Source organism: Peromyscus maniculatus, chromosome 11 (assembly GCF_049852395.1).
Source record: "Peromyscus maniculatus bairdii isolate BWxNUB_F1_BW_parent chromosome 11, HU_Pman_BW_mat_3.1, whole genome shotgun sequence".
Classification (NCBI taxonomy): domain Eukaryota; kingdom Metazoa; phylum Chordata; class Mammalia; order Rodentia; family Cricetidae; genus Peromyscus; species Peromyscus maniculatus.
This window is the reverse complement of record NC_134862.1, coordinates 22,074,051-22,097,860: the sequence shown is the minus strand read 5'-3', so window position 1 is coordinate 22,097,860 and position 23,810 is coordinate 22,074,051. Positions and strand designations below refer to the sequence as shown.

General features: G+C 39.0%; 1 protein-coding gene across 2 annotated transcripts; it reads right to left on the bottom strand.

The window, feature by feature from the left end:
• Window positions 1-4,922: 4,922 nt before the first annotated feature.
• Serpinb10 (serpin family B member 10) lies at window positions 4,923-23,528 on the bottom strand. 2 transcript variants are annotated; one of them, XM_006993699.4, is made up of 8 exons: window positions 23,371-23,528; window positions 19,339-19,513; window positions 15,902-15,967; window positions 15,338-15,475; window positions 12,834-12,951; window positions 10,818-10,960; window positions 8,753-8,908; window positions 5,103-5,951 (listed from the first exon to the last, which is right to left on the bottom strand). In XM_006993699.4, the coding sequence occupies exons 2-8, from the start codon at window positions 19,504-19,506 to the stop codon at window positions 5,547-5,549; spliced, it is 1,194 nt and encodes a 397-aa protein (XP_006993761.1). In that variant the 5' UTR covers window positions 19,507-19,513; window positions 23,371-23,528; the 3' UTR covers window positions 5,103-5,546. The 2 variants fall into 2 exon arrangements, with proteins under 2 accessions (XP_076403323.1, XP_006993761.1); XM_076547208.1 differs by lacking the exon at window positions 15,902-15,967 and having other exon boundaries at window positions 4,923-5,951.
• Window positions 23,529-23,810: the final 282 nt, after the last annotated feature.

The window sequence follows — 23,810 nt, the reverse complement described above, 5'->3', positions numbered from 1 at the left end:
CATTTTCTTGTGCTTCAGCTGTGATAGAATATTCATGGGTTGCTGTAGTAGGATAGCTGGTCTGGTGGTGCTGTGCTGCCCTGGCTGTTGTTGATTGTGCTCTTACACTGGCATCTCTACATCTAAGTATGGGATGAACATAGGTTTAGGTGCTGATCTCTGATTTTTTTCTTTATTGTATGGGTGTTTTGTTTCTTGATTTGTCTTTCCTCTCTGGGCTTCTGGGCTTTGTTGTCTGTATTTCTGGAAGCCAGTGTGACCTCTATCCAGCAGGGAGCCTCTGTTCTTCTTCCTGGAGTGGCCTGCACCTGTTCTTCTGACTGGCATGCCTTGCACTGAGCAGCAGTTATCTGCCTATGTAGGGGCCTGGTATGATAGCAAGGGGGTGGTGGTGACAGATGGAGGGGGAAGAGGTGTCAGTAACTTTGGTCTTTTGGATCTGAAAGGAGGGTATGAGAGTGTTCAAGGGCAGGTGGGTCTCTTTGCACACTGTCTTTTTAACAGTGTCTCTTTTCCTAGGGACTAACCACCTAAAGGAAGCACAAGACTTTCCTCCAGCATTAAAAAATGGCTTTCACTAACTAAAAAACAGGTTTGCTTGATAGTTAAGTGCTGTGGAATAATGCTTTTGTTCACTGGTTTTATAAAATGCTGATTGGCCAGTAGCCAGGCAGGAAGTATAGGCGGAATAAGCAGACAAGGAGAATTCTGGGAAGAGGAAAACTGAGTCAGGATGCCAGCCCACCATCCAGGGAGCAGCATGTAATGGCACACAGATAAAGCCACGGAACACGTGGCAACGTATAGATTAACAGAAATGGGCTGAGTTTAAGTGTAAGAACTAGTCAGTAGTAAGCTTGAGCTAATGGCCAAGCAGTTTTAATTAATATAAGCCTCTGTGTGTTTACTTGGGTCTGAGCAGCTGCGGACCAGGTGGGACACAGGAAAACTTCAGCTACAAATGGCACCCAGACATGGGACAAGAATTTCCACCCAAAACCTGAGAAAGTTTTAAAAAGGGTTCTAAAATGGAGCCAAGAGCAGCTTCCTAGTTGTGTCTTTCAGGAAAGCTGTGATATAGAGACACTACAGCCTGTGGGCTTGAGCTACAGTCTGGCGGGTTCACAGCATATGGGCTTGAGTGCAGCATGGTAGATTTCAGCCACTGTACACAGTGGCATCTGTGAGCCACACAGCACACTGTGCAGTGGATTTAATTTTTACTAGTACAAAAAAAAAAAAAAAGAAAGAAAGAAAGAAAAGAAAAGAAGAGGTTTCGGGGCTACACGCTGCTGGATGGAAGCGTAGACCCACTGCCTCCCAGAGTCAGCGGAGAGCATGGTTTCTCCAGAGCTGGCAGTAAACATAGTTCTGCCCTGTTGGAAAGCTGAGATGGGTGGAGCCAGCAGCCAAAGCTGCCATTTCTGTCCTAGTAATCCTGCAGTTTAAAGCAATAGATTCACAATAAGACAGATTCAGATGGGGAAAACCCTAAACAGTTTATACTGTGTGCAAAAAATGTATGTAGGCTTGGAAGAGAGAGGAAAAGAAATATAGACAGTTATATAAAGAAACAGAAAGTTTTAAAAAATAAAGTCTTTAAAGAGACGGTAAAGGTAATATAAAAAATAAGCCATGTAAAGACGGAAATCACACAGAGAGTCTGGATTATATTGCCTTTGGGATTTTTAACTGCAGAGAGACATTTGATTTTAAAAGCTGCTGAATTAAACACACACACACACACACACACACACACACACACACACACACACATATATGATATCTTGATTTTAAAATTTATGTCTAAAAATATGTTGCTTTGGAAAAGAGGTTCTGCTTTTGTTTCCACAGAAGATGAGAACCTATGGATTGCTTTTAGGCTGATATGGATGGATCAACCAAGACTCCCTGAAAGGTTTCCAATGACAACCATGGTCCAGATGATCCAACATCCAAAACAGCTTCAAGGCAACTGGCTCAGAAAAATATAGCATCACAGACTACTCTAGTCAGGACTTGACCATAATTCTTAATTTTTTCAGGATCCCCATTAGATTGCCAGCACCCTCATCCAGCAGGAAGTACTCTGAGAAGCTATGCCCAAATTCCCAAAATATTGTTTATGAATGTTTATTTTTATTTAAAGCAGGTTGATTATAAATGCAATCTCTTTCTAAAAAAGAAAAGGGGATAATATAAATATGATATAATAAAAGAGTAGATCACTGAACCTGCTTTTAAAGAGCAACAGCTTGTTTGAGATGTTTTACATTGCTATGGATTTTAGTTTATTGATACAAATTTGAAGTTAATTTTGTCATACTGTATGTATATTTTTTTACTCTTATTTAAGGTACTATGTGTATACAACTCATTGAAAATTGTAATGGATAATTAAGAAATACAAATTAATAGTTAATCGTCTATGATAATCAAACTTATAGTCATGTTAGTTTAGTTTTCTAGGTATACATAGATATAATTCAATTAGGTAGGTGCTCTTCAAACATTTCAAAGACCTACAGAATATGGAATTTAAAATGTTTTAAAAACTTAGACTTTCTAGACAGTGAGACAAGTCTGCTCCTGGCAGGACTAATTTACTTCAGAGAGGAGGATAGGCATTGAAGACACTCCATATGGAGTTTATTGTCTTCTTGGCAAAAATAGCCATTTGGGTAAGAAACTGCTCTTGCCTGGACTGTTGATAGTATGTTATATAAACTTGACAAACAGCAACTATAGGAAGATAACCACTGAACTTTGCAAAGTGAAATGATTCTCCAGGTTCCTGCTTCGCAGAGGAGACTGCTAGATATTCTACAGGACACAGAAAAAAGTAACTGAGAGACTAGGCTTATGGGCTGAAGATGGATGCCTCAACATTACAGAGGAACTTTGGATGATTATCCAGGCAGGAAGCTGTCTCTGTCATTTCCAGAATTTTGGAAGTTGCTTACAATGCACTTCCTGTTTACTTAGGTAATATTATATCCCTCAGGGGTCTTTGATGTAGTAGAAGACTATGTAGTTGTAATTTTCTTTGATTATAATAAAAGATAAATTAGATATGAAACTTTAGACTCACAAATATAGGGTAGATAAAATATTTTCTTTAATTTTACCAAATACAAATAGATTAGATATTGTAACTGTAATTCTTGCTTGATAACTGTTTTATTATGTGTAATTTTACTATGTTAAAGTTAAAACCTTCCTTTTTGATTAGACAAAAAAGGGAAGTGCTGTGGAATGTCGTTCTGTATGCTGTGAATATGTGTTTCTCTGAGTGGCTGATTAATAAAGCTGTTTGGCTTATGGCAAGGCATCTTAGAGGCAGGCAGGAAATCCAAGCAGAGAGAAGGGAAGGAGAAAGACAGAGCAGAGCAGATGCTGCCAGAAGAAGAAAGATGTAAAATATTGGTAAGCCATGGCCATGTGGCAACTTATAGATTAATAGAAATGGGTTAATTTAAGATATAAGAAATAGCTAGGAAGAAGCCTGCCATGGTCATAGTTTGAAAATAATATAAGCCTCTATGTATTTACTTGAGGGATGCAAGCGGGAGAGATTTATCCTGACTGCTGGCAGGCCGGGACACAGGAAATCTTCCAACTACACATGGCTATTCCTTACAATATGTTGCAGTCTTTGGAGAGACATTATATCTGGCCAGTGGAATGACCTAGACCCAGCAATTCACTGAAGCTGAGATTATGTTTTCTCCTCAAAAACTGGTGTGGATACCTGACAGACTGACCCGACCTGGGGAAGGTGGACAAATAAGTTCCAAAGTGTCTACAGAGGCTTCACCTGAAGAAAAAGGGAGAGAAGAGGGTGACGGAGTCCTCAGACCAGTAGGAACAGAGTCTCCCTACCAACAGTGATTCAGGTGAAGAAACTAGTGACTGAGGGAAAAGAGTTGTTGAATCTCCAGGGAAGCACGTGACTGCTGTTCCTCGCTATAATGTCTCTATTGAGTGCATCTGTTCCTGCTGTCACACATTGGACTTGTGTCCCTGATCCTCCTGTGCTTCACTTTGTCAGATGGGAAGAGAACAACATCCTGATTACACTAGTGATTCTCGGGCTCTGGGTCTCCCCACAGCTGATCATGTTCCCCAGGCAAAGATGGTTGCATGACAATTTGAGTGTCAGTGTTCAGGCCTTGTATGGTGAAATACAAACTACTCAGTGTTCAAAGGTAGATGAATGACCCTCCGCCAATCCTGTGCAAAACCTAGCAATGATGTTTGGTCATTGTTTTTGTCTCTAATTTGACTCCTAAACTGTGGTCCATGGGAATAACTGTGGGAATTTTGTTGTTGGTATATTGAGAAGCATTATAGCCTTGAGATTGATTTTCTACTCCATGTCTGCTTTGAAAAATGACTTGCATACCCTGAAATTAAAAAGTAAAAAGTGAGAATTGCAGGGAATCATGGAGTTGGTCTGGTCCAGCTACCTTGAAAAGCATGCATCCTAGGTATTTCAGGTTAGAGTCCATGGCTCCTGGGGCACTGTGTGACTTTCAGTTACTGAGAAACAGGGCACTCCCTCAGGCAGTGATGCATTTAGGCTGGCCTGTGTTTCTCTGAGTTCCATACAAGTCAGAAAACATATAGAAGCTTGAGGAGACAATTTGTTGTGGTGATATTTTGTCCTCCAATACATTGTGCACCCTAATGAACTTATCTGGGGTTAGAGAACAGAATAGCCACTAGATAGACATAGAAGCCAGGCATGGTTGCACACACCTTTAATCCCAGGAAGTGATGGCAGGAAACAGAAAGGAAAATAAGGCATGAGAACCAGGAACTAGGGGCTTTTTAGGCTTTTTAAGCTTTTAAGCTTTTAGCAGCAGTTCAGCTGAGATCCATTCAGATGAGGACTCAGAGGCTTCCAGTTTGAGGAAACAAGATCAGGTGAGGAATTGGCAAGGTGAGGTTGGATGTGGCTTGTTCTGTTTCTCTAATTTTTCAGCATTCATCCCAACATCTAGCTTCTGAATGTTTTTATTAATAAGATCTTTTAAGATTGATGCTACAATTTGCCTTGGACATGAATCTGGTGTTCTCTTATAGCCCGCAAGTACCTTTGTACACAGGCAACTGCCCCTGTATTGATCCTGGCAACCATTATTGTATTCTGTTTCTGATAAAGGTATAAAAGTCTGATAGATTGCAATAAACTTGTCTCAGCCTCAGTCTTACTGAGATCCCTCCAACCCAGCCTTGTTTTCATTCCTGCTAACTGTATTAGGAGACCCTGGTTTGGTACATAAGTGCTGGCATTCATCAATAGCATTTCTGCAACATGAATGAAAGTCACAGACAACTGCTGTGTGTGGCAAAATAAACTGAATGCTGTTCTCTATCTAGACATGACAGAATCATCAGAACACATTTTTTTCAAGGTTCATTTATTACTATTAGAGTGTGAAATATGTATAGACTATGGACTGATTTCCATCTCATGATATTGGTTTCTGTTTGTTTATATCATACTATCAGATGTTTACATTAAATGAGAGATGCAGAGTTTAGGGAGAGCAGAATCTTCCATAAAAGAGGATGCTATTGGTTTTGTTGTGCCTGATGAAGAAAAGGAATGGATGATCTGCATTGAATTCAATGGAAGGTGTCTTAATTCGAAAACCAACCTCACTTCCAGTGCCAGCAGCGGCCTCTGTGCCTTCTTCATTTATTTCCACGAAAGTCTTGTGGAAAACATTGGACAAAAATAGGTTTCTCTCTGAAGACATGTTTGAGAAATCAGCTTTGCTCTGGTTAAAAGCATCGGTCATCCCCATACTACTCAGGGCTGACTTCAGATCATAACTCTCTTCCAGTTTGAACTTGGGGAGGTAGAGCTGCACTTCGAAGGTGTCCATCATGTCTGCACTGGTCCACTCATTCAGTTTCTCATAAGTAATGGCTCTTTCCAGCTGCAAGATTAGAACCCAAGAAGAGTCAGTAAATCAGAAAGAGAAAAGGGCCATAGAGGAGATTACTTACTCTTTCTACTCAGGGAAGCAAAACACACATTTGGAAATCCACCAGTTATGTGATGAAAACTTCTGGCTGTTGACCTACAGAGTCTCCATTTTATAGATAGCAGCTCTCAGGAAATAGAAGAATTAGACTTGATTTTGAAAGGAAAATAATTCTAACATAGTATGTAAGATGTCAATTATACTAAAATATCCCAATCTAACCAAGCATTTGGATTGTTCATACACAAAGCATATACTGTAGTGTAAGTTGTTTGTTAGGACATGAATGAATCTTTGTTTTCAACTTGATTGAATCAGAAGCCATTAACAGATAAGTTAAGCATGTTTCTGATTGTATCTGTGAGAGCATTTATACAGAGAGCGAGATCATGAGGACTCTCACGTAATAAACATGTTAATCTATGGATAAATTCAAACTCTGAATAATCTGTTGAGATGTGGCAGAATTGGAGAAGGTGGTGCCTGATGGACAATGCATGTGTGTCCTTGATGGCTCTATCTTGCTCTGGCCCCTTCTGCCTAGAACTTCCTGCACACCATGATGTGAACTACTCTGCCATAACCTCTTTGTCAGGATGGGCTGAAATCAAGAACAAAATCAATCTTTTCTCCCATAAGATGTTTCTGTTTGGAGTAAAGTACCATCAATAAAAAACTGACCGACACAGGGCACAACTTTTCATTTTCTTAACATGGGAAACAGTTTGTTGAAAACAAAAGCACAGATAAAATAAAATGTCTATACTTTATAATCACAATATTATAAGCTATGTCAAGAAAGAATGAAAAGGGGGGAACCCTCCAAATCTTATGAGTACATTTTATAGTGAGCATATGATACCTTACTCCTCTTCATAATTTAGAAGTTCTAAGAATAATGTAGGAATGTGTACATACATCTAATTGTATATGTAAATATATTTCAATTTATTGATAAGTTTGTTTCAAACCATATACTTTTGCTCATTTGGGAGCTTTGTAGACCCAAACATTAGATGTAAGTAACATATCTGTGAAGGGTACACATTGATATATGACAATATCTTCACCTCTGACCCTGAATTCCTAAGAAGCAGCCCATTATGACTGCAATGGTAACCAATCTACACAGGCCTTATTGTTACCATCCTTCACAGTTTCACACATTTTCAAAAGCAATGTAAAAATATTGTCTTTATACTAGCAGAGACATGGAAACCTACCAACATGAAGATCATGATACAAATGAAAAATTAGACTCTAGGCAAGAAAGACAGGCTGTCTATTGTAAGAGAGGCTAATGTTCCATTTCTGCGTCTATTTGCTCAGACATGACATGGTCAGGCTTAATAGGGTAAACAGCCTAAATGGAGATGATAAGGGGTGAGGATTTTTCTCCCAAAGACTGTTTATTTGATAAAAAATAATTTTTTTTTTAAAAATTGTGGAACACACTATACTTATGAATATATGTACTCGAGTATAAATACAAGTGATTAAAAAGATTAATTTGGGGCTAGAGAGATGATGAAGTGGTTAAGAGTACTAGCTGCTCTTCCAGAGGACTCAGATTTTTATCCCAGCACTTCCATGATGGCTTACAGCTATCTATATATCTCCAGTTCCGTGACATTCAGTATGCTCTCCTGGTCACCATAGACACTGCACACGCATAGTGCACAGACATACATGCAAGCAAAACACCCCTATACACAAAATAATAAAATAAAATAAAAATTAAAAGGATTCATTTGGGGCTGGGATGCAGTTCTAGCATACAAAGCCTGTTTAGCACACAGAGGCCCTGGGTTTGATCTAAGGCACAACAAATGAAGTTAATCTTCACCAAGAGTTTCTGTGTACATCACTCTGAAGTGGGTCTGCAAGTGGCTTCCATGCAAAGACGTAGTCGTGCCCACCCCCGCCCCCTCGCACAACAAGGAGTATTAAACATAAAAGCCCTTTATGCAGGTCAGGTTCCCACAAGCCGTTCCTTCACAAGCAGCGGCCATCCAGGATACTCTTGTGCTCCAGCCACCGCACCCAGGCACTGTTTCTGCTTTCTCCCTCTGCCATCTGCAGTCCCTCAGCCAGTTACAAGCCATGTCCTACTTATCAATGAAATATCAGGGCTCCAAAAGTCAGACCACACTGCAAACACTCTGTCCTACCAACTCCCATCTGCTGACATGCCAAATAACACAGTATAAGGAAACTGTCATCAATCTATGATGAAATTAGATGAAATTTTAAGATGACGTGACTAATTTATGTTATCTAAGGTAATTCTACTCTATTCTTATGTTATGCCTCAGTCTTAAAATTGAAATACCTTTTAAAAACAGAAAGACACAGTTAACAACATCTTGGTTTGTTTAATATAATAAAAAATTAGCAATTCTAGATAAAAAATTAAGCTTGAATTAGGCAGTTTCTACTAGCCTAAGAAGATCCAAGGCAACCCAATGTGTGATGCAAACTTGTGATAAGAGCCTTCACATCTGTGCACATGTGGCTGTGCTAGAAATGGCTATAGTTATATAACTTATTAAAAACAGTAATATTAACTTTATAGAATTTTGTAGAGTATGAGCACTGTTTGAAGAGAAAGTAGCCAGGGTAAAAGTGTGTTAGTTGATTGCCTTGCTATGCAGAAATTTAAGAGCAAGGAGGCCCAGTCCACATGCTTTTCTCTTTAAAGCCCAGGAAAAAGCACAGAATCCATTTTATGTCAGACAGACTGATGTATCTACCTGTTCCAGGCCATCCACATCTTCCGGCAGCAGCAGAAGCAGGCTGAGGTCACGGTTCTGATAGTAGAGTTGAAGGCCTATGGTTTGCAGCTCCTCAATGTGGAAGACTTGAAGATTCTTTTTCAATGACATCATTTGCACTGGTTTGCTCATAGTCTGTAAAAACGAACAACAACGTCACAAAAAAGAGGTTTCATCAGAGTCTTCATCCTGTCAACACCAGTTTCCCTTTGTCTTAGACATTAGTAAGACTGGTGACCTTACAGTAAACACAGAAGTTTTCCTGATATAGCTTCTGGAAAATTCTACTAACAATATCAATGATAGTAAGAAAGGGAGCTCCTGTCTGTAACACCTGCTGAACAACCTGTTTGTGCCATAATAGGTAAATTCTACCAAATGCTTAGGAGCAGAAACACATGAAAACCATGTAAATGCTAATGATCCAGAAATTAAGGGAAATTTTACATACAAACATTTGAGAGCCCTAGAAAGTATTTTCAGTATTGTAAAAACTGAAATGCATCCAAAAAACTAGCAATAAACTAGGAAAAAATATTTGTAAAGTGTTGCCTGTCAGACAAGGGACTTCTGTTAAAATGTGTACAAGTACCTACAAAGACCAGAAGAGGGCATCAGATCCCCTGGAGTTCTAGTGACAGACAGGAGTTTCCCCACGTGAGTGCTAGGAATCAAACCTTGGTCCTCTGGAAGAGCACTAAGAGCTCTTAACTGATGAGTCATGTCTCCAGCCCTATGTGAAGTATTTTTAAACAAAATCAACTGCAAATGAAACCACAAGGAACTTTCTGCAATCCAGTATTACAGACATATTATTTACCATTGAAAGTGGAGCAGAGGCCATTCAGGAGGCCTCCAGCACACGCTGAGGAAGCCTTGTAGTCAGGCCATTGATTGAGATATACTGATGGTTTCCAGAGTACACACAAGGGCTCCAACCATCGTCCCCTTCAGATCTCACTGTTAAAATCAGCAACTAAGGCATTCTATGTCAGCTAGCTTTGAGGTGCTAAGAGGTTCTCTCTCTAGGAATTTAAAATGGGGCTTATCAGCCTATTCTCCAAGATACAAGAGATGTTGCAAGTAGTTATGTTTGGTCACTGTGGATTAGAAACAGGAAAAATCTAGAATTCAGCCAGTGAGAAAAATGATGGAAGAAATTCAGTGGAGGAAAAGAAGTGAGAAAAAAAATTTCCTGACAACATTTTGATTCAACCACATTCTAGCCTGCTGCAGTTTGGGTCTTAAGTGTATCATCACAAAGGCCATGTGTGGAAGTCTTGGTTGCTAGCTGCTGATGCTGCAGGGATGCTGTGATCTGTAGGAGTTGGGGCTTAGTAAGGAGGTTAGAGCACAGGACTACTGGGACCCTAGTCCTGTCCGTCCCCATCCCCCCCCCCTTCCTTCCCCTCCCTCTAACTCTGTTTACTCCTCCCCTGCCATAAAGTGAGTAACTGCTTCATGATTGACTTTTTGTGTCAATGTTTGCTGGGACAGGTGAACATGGACGAGAATTCTGAAATCATGGGCTACCATCTTTCCTTCTTTCAAGTTGTATTTTTGTCATGGTGATGGCAAGCTGACAGTCCTCAGAATCTCTCAGATCTATCTCTAACTTTGTATCGTCCCCACCCCACATACATATACACACACACACATCCTCTTCACTATAATGAACTTAATAGAAACAATAGACCTTATATGGGATAATCTTTGGTTCTGAAAAAGTTTAACTCAGACATACCTCCATTTCCTTAACTACCTGTATTTCTCAACTGAGAAATAAATATAAAACCCACCCTACCCAGCTCCCATATGTTTAGTAGCATGAAGTGATAAATTATGCAAATAGACTGTATTCAGAGAAAAGCAATGCAACAGGACAGTTTAGTACATGGGAACAAAAAAGGTTCCAGCCCAGTCTTTCCTTCTCTAATAAGAGCCAGGACACAGGAAGATACCATTAGGAAACAAAGCAGATTTAATATAGGATCTGTTTTAACACGGTCATGTGACAATTCAGTGTCTTTTAGCCAGCTCTTACTTTGTTTATTCGGAAAGGCCTTTCAGTGGTGTTCTGCGCTGAGAACTGATGTTCCCAGACCCCTTTAAAATAAAGGGCATTCACCAGAACCATCTTGGTCTTGGAGTCTACTGAGTCATCAGGGAGGAGATTTGGAATTTTACCTGTAAGAACAGACAGATTTCAAAATGGCTAGTGGAATATGTATATTTTAATTAGATAATCAGATTTCCATTTTTTTCTGGAAACAAAGTTTTCTTTTAAAAGTCTGTTTTCAGATATTTCAGAAATAGAACAATTTAGTAGTATACTTTTTCTCAAGAGCCATGAGGAGAGAGAGAGAAATGCTTGAAAAATAATATACTAACTTCTCCAAAAATCATCATTTCACAGCCACAGTAAACAAATACATAGCAGTATCCACAACCTTTGAGGACTATTGTAACTTAAAGTTTTTCCTAAAATGCTAATTCATGAATCAAAGCAAGAAAATGAAATGTGGTGTTAATTTCATAGAAGGAAGACAGGAAGTTAGTGTTTGCAGATAATATGGTTAACAAAGAAAATGAACTGAAAAACAAATGAAAATTTGTTATGAATGTTGATTTACACTACTTCACAGGCAATATATTTTTCTCCTAGCAATAGATTATAGGAAAGATATAGTTGTGTCTTGGTGCTATATCACATTCATAAAATTGTTGATGATAAACATTGGTTTAGTTAGATGGTTAGTTTATTTGTTTGTATGTTTGACAAAACATCCTTCTATGTAGCCAAAGGCTGGTATGGAGACTCAACAGGTAGCCTAAGCAGGCCACAAATGCATAATTTTCTGATGCTATCTCAGTGGGATGAGTTTATAAATATGTGCCACCAAGCCCAACTTACTAAAATAGTATTAAACCACTGGTGTCTGCCAAGGATCCAAAACAGAAAGTTAGCTTCAGTGAAATGCTCTTAACAAGCTGGATTCAAAATCATCAGTTGCTCCTTTCCCCTGGGCCAGAAATCAAACCAGCATCTCAAGTACACTTAGCTGTGATTTCTTTGTAGTTCCTTTTATTCTGAGCAGTCCATTGTGGGTTTTTTTTTTTTTTTTTTGAAAACTTTGACACCTTTGAAAAGGATTTGCCCTTCGTTGTGCAGAATGCCCTCAAATTCTCAATTTGAGTTTATCTGATTGTTCTTTTAGATAATCGTAAGAATGTAAATTTCTGTGAGGAGATCATTGTAATGTTTAATTTTCCACCCCTCCAAAATGTTTACATTCTAAGCCCCAGGACCTGATATTATGTGTCTTTACTTGGAAAGGGAATTTCTGCAGATCGAATTAAGATCATGTCGTACTGAGTTAAAGCAATTCTCAGGCCAATGAGTCATGCCTTCCAAGAAGGACATTTAAACACAGACATTAAATAAGAAACAATGAGAGCATGTGGGAACACAAAAGAGACTCAAGGAAGTCTAGGTGCGACAAAGACAAAGACAAGAGCGATACAGCCTCACTCAGAGAACTGTTCTGCATCGCCAGCAAACACCTCAGGCCAAGGGAAACACACACATCCCCTCCCTCGCAAAGTACAGCTATGGAGACACATGGGTTTTGACTTTTTGCCTCCAGAGCTGTAGCAGGATAATTTTTTTGTACCCCAAACACTAACAATAATCTTAATTTGCAAGACAAAGATGATCATGCACCAGTGAAATGTTGCTCTATTTTTGTTATTGATTAATAACCATTTTTCTTTAAAATCACAAGTGCAATAGTCATTCCTATTTTCCAATTCTTTCCTTTTATCCTAGACTCCTCTTTGGAATCAGTAAACTATAATTCTTTTTCCACTCCGCTTGGAAGAGTGGAGATTTGACTTCTATATTTTAGATGGAACTTACAGGTGTAAAAAGAAGTAAATCTAAGTATTTCGCATGTGTCCCACAGTTCCACTAAAGAAATACATAGGGATATGGCACAGTTTCACACAAATAAGATGAAGCCTGGAGCAAGCCCTTGCTGTGCTCTGGGTGACAGCTTACCTCCTGTCTGGCCTTCCACCCAAGAGTTGATCTCTGCTCTGATCTGGCCAGAAGCTCCCACAAAGTTAACAGACTGCGGTTCTGCACCAAAGTATGTTTGCATGTCCTTCAAATATTTCTGAAAGATATAGATAAAATCTGCTTCTGTACAGCTTGTCCAAAAGTGAGCAATCCAAGCTTGTACACTATTTAAAATAAAAATCAGTTGAGAACATCTCCTCCCACTCCGTAACTCCTATCTCTATTTCATCATTCCTGGTATCTGTTAAAGTAAAAACGCAGTCCTCTTCAAACCACCATACAGAATGCCAGATATAGAAGCAAAAGTTGCCTACCCATCATTCTGGGTTGGCACTCTCTTCTGGACTATTTTTAGATACTATTTATTTTATTTTTGATATTATAATTGCATTATTTACCCCTTTCTTTTCCTCCCTCCAAGTCTGCCCATATAGCTCTCCTTGATCTCGTTCAAATTCCTGGCCTCTGTTTTTCATTAATTGTTGTTACATGTAGGTATATGTATATGCATATATATTCCTGAATACATAAACACAACCTACTCAGTCTATATAATGCTACTTTGCATGTATGGTTTTTTGTTGTGTTTTATTTGTGCCTGGAACTGAGAGTAGAATGAAAAGAGAAGACTATAAATCACAGAAGTTACCCAGTGGCCAGATGGTATTTAGAGTTGGGCATGGCTTTCTGTGTAAGGCATGGGAACGCAGGAGACCAGTGGGGTCTGCAGGCTGACTGCTTGTGGTCTCCAAACCCACAGGAACTTAGAGAAACCTGAAGAAAACTATATTCTTCCAGGCAATGTGAAGTGAGGCCAAAGACCTCACCAGTCATTTTGAGGGGGTGGGCAAAGCCTTGTTGTGGTGATATTGTGTTTCCCAAAATATTGTGCAGCCTAATAAACTTATCTGGGATTGGAGAACAGAACAGCCACTAGATATAGAGGCCAGAAAATGGTGGCACATACACCTTTAATCCTAGCATTGCAGAGACAGAGATCTGTCTGGATCTCTGTGAGTTCAGGCCACACTGGAAACAGCGAGGCATATGCCTTTAATCCCAGGAAGTGATGGCAGGAAGCAGAAAGGTTTATAAGGTGTGAGGACCAGGAACTAGAGCCTGGTTAAGCTTTTAGGCTTTTGAGCAGCAGTTCAGCTGAGACCCATTTGGATGAGGACTCAGAGGCTTCCAGTTTGAGGAAACAGGATCAGCTGAGGAACTGGCAAGGTGAGGTCGGCTGTAGCTTGTTCTGCTTCTCTGATCTTTCAGCTTTCACCCCAATACCTGGCTCCAGGTTTGTTTTTATTAATAAGACCTTCTAAGATTCCTGCTATACCTTGTCTCTGGAGTTTTGATACTCCACCCTAGGCACCGATCTCAGGCTGCAGCTGGGGCAGCACCCACCGTGGGAACATAACTGGATTTCCCTGGGGAGGTGCGGAGTGCCGTCCTTCAGTTTGCTTGCTTAGACAACTTGTAAGAATTCATCCTGTCCCCAAGACATGGCTTACAAGTTGTGAGGTCCACATCGGTATTTATAATCCAGCAAAAATAAAACATAAATATGAGACACTACACCCTGTTCATTCACCTGTAGACTCATAAAAGGTATGCAGATACCGGAATCCCTTTTGTTTTGAGTACAGTGCTACTAAGCTCAACTTTTTATTGGTAATGAGTCAAGTAGGATTCCAAAAGCCTGCCAGTAATGAGACTGTCTTTAAGGCTCTATCTAGATGGTTTTGTGGATTCGGGATTAATAAAGCCCAAGGCCCTAAGTCCTGAAGAACTCACTGATGTGGCAGCCATCACACGCTTGAAACCACAGGATAACTGCTTCTCATCTGTCCTGTCCAGCCGCTTGCGCTTTGCCCTTCCATGCTTGAGTCTGCTACTCTTTAATCTTTTTCAAATGGTGTGATGCACAAACTTAACGAAGAAAATGACTGACTGGACTCTGAGGAGCACTTGAGTCTTAATGGGACAGGGTCACCATGGTTACTGCTGGTGGGATTTTAACCATCAGCAAAAGAAGGAACTTGGCATCATTTCATGTTCCATATTGACAAAATCTCTAAAATCCTGTTGTGGGTACTTCCCTCTCCTCTCCTCTCAAGGTCATCTTTGTTCCCAGGGACAGCCTCTCGTCACAGTCCTGTGGTGACACCACTTTCGGCTCCTTCAGTCCTACCCTGCTATTACGTGACTTTATGTTTTCCTGTGACACAAATGTTAGCTCAAGGAGCCCATGCCTATGTGTGCACGAGCCACTCCTGTGTCTGACCCAGTACTGTTTTTTTTTTTGTTTGTTTGTTTTTGTTTTTTCAGAACTTGGTATTTACAATTGTTGTAAAATAATTGATTACCAGGAAATAATATCCACATTGAGATTTTCTCTGGGGCCCCTAGAGAAATGTGTATTTTATTGCTGGTTCTGGCTTGCCTTTTACTTTTCCATTGTCAACAAAAGCATTTACACTTACATTATGAAATGGATATGTTTTCTCCCCGTATATCCTGTTGGCTGTTTTGAGTAAGTAGGAATTTCCGGGCTTGAGGATTTCTGCAGCAAGGGTCTGGAAATCGGAATATATTTCTTCAACCTTGCCTGAGTTAGGTTCCTTTATAAGAAAGGGGATTAGAAAAAAAGTGTTGAACAAAAGTCAAATAATGTATGACTAATCTATAGTTGAGTGAAATTATTTGGTGTATTGCAAGCGTAAAATGAAAGCAATTTATTTAAAATAGATAAAAATGTTTTCTTTGATGGTACTAGTATAAAACCTTAATGAAAGTACCTTTCCTTCACAGGTAGCTTACAAAGACAGACAAGAACAACTTCAAAAGTCAAACAAAACCTTCAAAGGAATAAAAAGGAAGATAAGACAAGAAGGAAACAGGACTACTACAAAACACAGGCACTCTGGATTCTGAAAAAATTCCAATATATTTAATCCAAGAAAGGGACTGGTTAAACTGACCACAAAATTCATATATTAGAAGTAATCCCTCCACAACTGTCAAATGGATACTAAATATATACATACGATTTTTCTCTTCTTTTCACAATCAGGGCCAGATTTGAAGTGCTGGCCTTTGTCTAATTGAAGTACCTACAATTTCAATAAAAAAGCAAGTGAATACACTTTGCAGAGAAGTACCCATATGAAATAACATATCTGTAAATATGAATCAGTAATTCTTATGACCACAGAACACACAAATAACTGAACAAAGAGGATCCAACTAAACTATATAATGTAAACAGAGTGACTCAAAAGCTCTTTAAGAGAAATTTTTTTAAAAATCTATTTTAAGTTTCTAGTGACAGGGTGTGGTAGTGCACACCTTTAATCCTAGCCCTTGAGAGGCAGAGACAGGAGGTTCTCTGTAAATTCCAGGCCAACTTGGTCTACAAAGTGAATTCCAGAACAGCCAGGGCTACCTACACAGAGAAACCCTGTCTGGAAAAACAAAATAAAAAAGCAAACGAGTTACTCATGACTTTATCGTCATACACTTCAGGATAATTATAACAATGTTAGAAATATCCTGAAGTAAAATTCCCTTGTTTTCCATATGTTTTCAAAAGAGAGATAAGTGTCAGAGTACAATTCCACTAAAGTTAACACCTGCATGTAGAGAGAAAACGTATTTTACACAGTGGGATATAATTCATCCTTAAAGAAAGGAAATCCTGGAGTTTTGTGGCAGCAAAGGTGGAACCAGGATCCCATATATGGAAACTTATGAAGTTTATTTCATAGAAATTAACAAACGGTATGAAATATGATTTTTTGTCTCTAATTCATCTAATTAGGTTCCTGGCACAGAACTGTCACAACCTTTATTATTTCCCAAGTGACTAGAATAACGTTAGGACAGAATGGAACAACGTTTGTGTCTCATGCGTTCGCTTCCTCTTGCTCTTTTCACCTGCTCCCATCTAACGTCCAAGCTTTAGATACCAGTTTCTCTTCCTCAAGATGGATAATAGACACTCAAACTGTGACCTTCCTCCATTTGACAATGCCATCAAGACATCCTCTGACATTTCCTGTCTGATAGATGCTCATAGGGAAACAAAACAAACAAACAAACAAGAAAGACCACTTGCTCCATACCTAGAGAATGAATGCGGCATAAAGGAACCGAGGAAACAGGACAGCCAGCCTGGCTGGGTTTCCTCAGTGTCAGTCTGTTAGCCTCAGAATTCACTCCTGCCCAGTATCCTTCTACATGACTGTCATCATTCAAAAACACAATCAAGTGTCCCCCAAGCCCCAGAAGACAGGGTTCAGAAAGCAGGTGAGGATCTGCAGATCTCCAGAGGTTTGTGCCCTGGGAAAGGTCATGGAAGCTGTCAGCCTTTGTCCTCCGTATGTTACCTCACCCACTTCTTCACCTTCATCCTTTGTAGTATTCTTTATTTTTTATTTATTTATTTATTTATTTATTTATTTATTTATTTATTTATTTATTTTACAGTATTCTACCTGCATGCCAGAAGAGGGCGCCAGATCTCATTACAAATTGTTGTGAGCCACCATGTGGTTGCTGGGAATTGAACTCAGGACCTCTGGAAGAGCAGACAGTGCTCTTAACCACTGAGCCATCTCTCCAGCCCCCTGTAGCATTCTTTATAATGAGCCAATAAATAAGCGTTTTTCTGAGGTCTGTGAGCCACACTAGCAAATTAACTGAGATTAATGAAGGTGTTGTGGGAACTTTGGTTTATAGTCACCCAAAGCTCTGACTGAATCTGAAACAGAGAAGAAACCTTGGAGACCAAGCCTCCATCTATGGGATCTAATGATACTTGTGGGTACAATGTACCAGAATTTAGTGAATTTGAGTACACACTACGTAGAAGACCTCTAACCTCCAGTGTCGGAGTGGTATATGCTGTAAAAACTATATTAGAATAAAGTAGGTTTGAGTTTGTTTTGTCTCTATATCCTCAATGGAAATAGGGAGAAAGATGGAGGGAGGTTGATCTGGTACCAAAGTACAGATAGACCACAGCAATAAGGCTGGGTACTCTGCCCCGTAGCAAGGTGAAGATAGTTCACAATGATCTAGTCTATATTGTAAGAAGGATTAGAAGACAGGCCTTCAGAGCTTCCTAAAACAGAAATGCAAATGTTCAAGGAGAGGAAAACATGATCGCTATGCACTGTTTAAATGTGTTGCCACACTGTACCCCAGAATAAGTGTATAAATTAAACAGGAAACATGAAAAGGCACAGTGTTCAATTGATACCATCATTTAGATAACTTAATCAAAACTACTATTGCTCCAATTATCTGGAAAATTCAGGGATTTGGGTGCTCTTTCTACTTAATTGCTTTATTTCTCATTAACATAACTTAATATATAGACATAACCTTCACATTCACCCCAGCATTTCACTTGAAAGCTGGCAGGAAGGATGTTCTTCTCCTGTTTCCCCTCAAGTGTGCCACAGTGTACCAGGAGATGATGGGCTGGAGTAAGGACCACCTGCCCTAGGATAATTAGGTGCACAGCAAGTGCATTAGACTCACTGCAAACAAAGTTATTAAGAGTTACATTATACACAAGTATGACCCAGGGATATATTCATGTGAAATGAACTCAAAATGGAATCTACCTAAAAACAAATCTGTAGGTGAGCCTTGTTAACAATTAAAAATCATTTAGTTGTATCCACATATAGTACATATGGCTTTTTGGCATATATTTTACTATATATGTATATTATATATAATGACATATTTTTATCTTATAAAATATGATCTTCATATTTAAATACCATCTCTGAGCTCTTTAGAGTTAGACAAGCAACTGGGTTTTAAACAGATGTGACCAAACAAAACATGACAACAGAATTCTCTTGTTATTGTTTTGTTTAAGATAGGGTCTTACTTTCCAGTCTGGGCTGACATATACTTCACTATGTTGTGCAGGCTGGTCTATTACTCACAGCTCTCCTCCTGCCTCAATCTCAAGTGCTGAGATTATAGCAGTGAACCACTACACACAGCTAGACTTTTTTAATTTTCACTATCAGAGGGATGCTGAATAGTTCTATTACTTAAAGTTTGAGTATTAGTTTTAAAAAGAAGTTTATCATCAAAATAAAACTGTTTGGTTCTAAACTAAAATGTTATGACCTCATCTTTTATTTTTCTGGAGGATACAAGTTCTTAAAGAATTTCCCAAAGAAGGACTTTCCTTTTTGGGGAGACAATGTTACCATGTTGCTCTAACTGGCCTGGAATTTGCTCTTTAGATCAGGCTTGCCTTGAACTCACACAGATCTGCCTGCTGAGGTTAAGGTCATGTGTCACCACACTTGGCCCCAAACAACAAATTCAAATGGATTTCTTTCATTGGACATAATTTTTTAAATGTTTTGAGGGATATTGTTGTAAAATGAGGACCCAATTGAAATCTTTTAAAAACCATTTAGCATTGAGACTGTGGAGTTTTCCCACTCACCTGGGACATCTGGGCTGCAGTGGTACCTTTGGTACCCAAATACACCATAGCCAAGGAAGTTGAGATGCCCCAAGGAGAAAAGAACATATTTTTACCCTCAGCAGATTCAGCTAGCTTTTTGCTAAACTCCAAGGCAAACTGGTTGATGGATACTGCTAGAGAAGCCATTGGGTATCTATAAAAAGCATAAGAAAGAGAACATACAAATATTAAATCTTTTCCATTTAATTTATTTTTTTAAAAAGCATCTGTCCAAACAGGGATACAACTATCCTTAAGAACTGAATTGATTTTAACAAAATTCTATGCATTCACCGCTTCTGTCTTATATATTCTAACACTTAAAAACATGGAATGTAAGAAGCTTACCTTAAAGAGTTGGGCTAACGTGCCCCAGAGAACAGCTGGATTATGACCAGTTTCCAGCTGAGTGCCATGGCACAGTTTTTCCATTTCCTTGACGTTTATTACTTTCATGCCTCTGTGTGGTCTTCCCAAGCTCCTTGGGAATTGTATTTTCTTCATATATTGCCTTGTATACCCAACAGCATGTAGTTCAGCACTTTGCCCCAAATAGTTATGTATAGGTACTTTTCTATTATTTACATATAGTCTTTAGTGTTTGGGATACACTGAGTATTATTTACTTTAATTTGATACTATGCACAATTAAGTTGGAAATCCTTAAACAGGAATTGAGAGTACTTTCTCTTTTTTTTAATCACTTTTCTCTAACAAGAGAACTTAAAAATTTCCAGTTTTTATATTATTATATTATATTACATTACATATATTACATTCATCTTCTAAATTTCACTTCTAATTGCCCTGGAATTTTTATTTAAAATGCCTTTTAAAACTTAGTATCTATCAAATATATATATATATATTAACCTACCATTGTTCTATAGTCAAATAATATTCAAATTAATTAAATGATTGATACCAAATCCCTATACCTGGGACCTTCTGTGAGTACCTGTGCTGTGTAGAGTTGAGTCTTGTCCCAACATCAGATTTCTACTGAGAAATCTACAACAAAGGCTTTGGGAAAGTCAGGATATCTTTCTGTGGTCAAAAACTGGAATCAAAGACAAGTGTGTGTCGATTTGGGTTACAGCAAGACTTTATGTGATTTTTTTAAGTGATTCTTTTGAAATACCTTCCACACATAAAGTTACACCAGACCAAACAGCTTCCCAGACTCAGGGTCACACCCAAGGTGTGGTTTCTGCCTACTATGAAGTATCAGGATAGGCGTAGGTAAATACTCTGAAGAAATAAAACCCCTTCCTGTGGTTACTTTACACTCTCACAAATCCTTGGACATTTGCCAGTATCCCTTCCCACACAAATATCATCTTAGAAATAACTACTTCCTTAAAGAACATATTCATTCAGGTCACATTTTGACTACACAATTTATATTTTTAAAACTCATGAAGTATATTCACAAGAAAAATGTCTGGTTCTGTTGCAAATCACATTAACCAGCAAGGGCAGAGAGCAAGCAACATCACAGCCTGGGAATTTTATATCTCAGTATGTAGATTATGCTTAATATAGAACTTATTTGTCGTGGGATATTATTTTCAAATGTGTTACATTTGTTTATACTGTGGAACATTTGTTTTAATGATGCAAAGATGTGTTGCATTCTTTTATGTTGCATTTGTTTAACTCTATGAAGCTGTGTTACTTTGCCTGTCTAAAACACCTGATTGGTCTAGTGAAAAGCTGATTGTCCAATAGCTGGGCAGGAGAGAGAAACAGGCCAGGTGGCAGGCAGAGAGAATAAGTAGGAGGGAAAATCTGAGAGAAGAGGATTGAGGAATGAGGAAAGGAGGAGAAGAGGAGGACTCCAGGGGCCAGCCACCCATCTACACAGCCAGCCATGGAATAAGAGTGAAAGTAAGTTATACAGAAGTAGATAAAAACCCAGGGGCAAAAGGTAGATGGGATAAATAGTTAAGAAAAGCTGGCCAGAAACAAGCCAAGCTAAGGCCGAACATTTATACATTATAATAAGCCTCTGTGTGGTTTATTTGGGAGCTGGGTGGTGGGCCCCTCAAAGAGCCAAAGAATAAAAACAAAAACAACACTATTCATGCACAATAACTTCTTGAAAATCATACTTTTCTCTAATAAGAGAGATAGTCTTGTGTAAAATGTTAATATCCACGTATCTTCACTTTCACCAGTTAACATATTGAGTACAGCAGAACACCCAAGTGAGAAAACTCTCTGACAACTCGCATCTTTAAAAAACAGCTGTAAGGAATCATTAACCTAGCCACCTAATCCAACAGTCAGAAATAATTCCTGAAAGGTACAGAATTTTAAGATGAGTTTTTATTGATGAGATGAAAATAATTTAGATATAAGTATTGAACAATCGGAAGCTTAGTCTCTTTCTCTCTGGGTCTCTGTCTGTCTGTCTCTGTCTATTTGTCTGTCTGTATCTCTCCCTTCCTCTCTTTCTCTCTCTTTGTGTGCATGTGAGTGTGTGTGTGTGTGTGTATGTGTGTGTGTGTGTGTGTGTGTGTGTGTGTGTGTGTGTGTGTGTGTACAGAAGCATTTGTGGGTACATATACATGTAGAGCCATAGGACAAGCTTCATGTTGTTTCTCAGGAGATGCCCACCATGTTTTTCAGACAGGGTTATCACTAGCTTGAGATTTACCAATTAGGAGACTGGCTGATCAGCAAGCCTCAAGGATCTACCTATCACCAACCCCCATTATAAATGGGAATCACCATGCCTGACTTTTCCCTAAGTTCTGGGGATCAACCTCAGGTCCTCATGCTTGTGAGGCAAGTATTTTATTGATTTAACTATCTACGCATCCCCCCACTGTATCATTTACAAAATGAATTGCTCTTTTGAAATTTTGAGAAGTTACAAACTGAATATATATATATATATATATATATATATATATATATATATGATATATAAAAATATATCATATTAACTATATACATGGAAGAGAACATTAAGAAACTAAGGAAAAGATCATTAAGATCCATCAAAACACCATTATAAGCAAACATGCTTCTAGCATAAGAGCTTGGGGCAAACTTTAGAGCCACCCTAGCCCAACACTCCGATTTGATCTCCTAAGAAACTCAGGACCAGAGAAGTTAGGTGAACTGACTAATGACGCACAGCTAATGGAACAGTGAAAAGTGCAACCCCATTCTCTCTGCTACGAATACAAATCCTGTGGTCAATGCAGCTAATGGTCCGTAGGGTTTTAATGGTAAGAGCAAGACTGAGTGACATAGTATCCACAGGGAGCAAAGGAAGCATAACAGAGGGATGAGGAAGAAATAGAGGATGTAACAACAGGGATGTTCTTGTTTTTGTTCCATGAAAGAATACCCAAGATCTCCTGCTTTACTGATGACAATGCTGAATCTTTGTGAATCTCCACATAACAGAAGACAACATCTTAATTGCCTCCCAGGACTTCTTTGTTTCCCAGAGCCCTCTTCTGGGGAGTTATTATATTGGAGTGGTTCTGAAGAGTAAGGTGTGCTCAGGGGCTCAGATGTTTCACAGCAGTGAAAGAAGCTAAGGGCACACGGAATGCAGATAGGTGAGAGAATGGGTTATGTAGATGACATGAACAAACCATCAGTTCCATTTACCAAAGTTCACACTGTCCAGCCACCCCATCAGAAGGGCTACAAAGACTGGGATTCAATTATTCTAAGAATGCTCTATTTCCCTTTGTTAGGTTGGCAGATACAACTCAGTAGTTGGCAAATTGAGACATGACTGGAGGAAAGAAATCCACTCATGTTTCTCACAATTCCAAGTGGAACAGCTGAAGTTTCCTTGAAATTGTCTTCCTCTTAGTCAATCAAACTTCAAACTGGTTCAAAGTTAAGTAGCTGACTTGTACAGAAAAATGCCGTGGAAATAGAGCCTCATCTACTATCCCGAGTTTTGGAGTCTTGGTAATTTGCTAAGCACGACAATAAGAGAAACATAAGAATTTTTAAGCAAAGAAATATTTACAATACCTTATTTCCCTCTCCGGGAGCAGTTTTGGCAAATTGTTCCTTTAGTAAGAGATTGTGGCTGAAGAGTGAGGCAACTTTTAACTGAAAAACTTAAAAAAAACGCAGCCCTCCTTCTTCTGAGCCCCACCCTTGGTTCCCTTTCACAAGCCAGCGCACTCTTCCTTTCAGGCTTATCTTGGGCAAAAGCTCAAATAAGTCAGAGCAGCAGACAACAGAGTTCTTTTCTGAGTTATTAATGACACACGTTTTCCACATGGGACTGCATGTAGAGACATGAGTTCTGATGAACTGCAACTCACACATTCCAAGCTAAATCCCTTCTATAGGTTGCTAGCTGACAGCAATCAACGTGGTCTCCACTGGCATGTCTCCTTTTAAAAATGAATAGTTTCAAGTGGAATAATAATGGACCACAAAATGGAAACCATTATTCCTGCGTC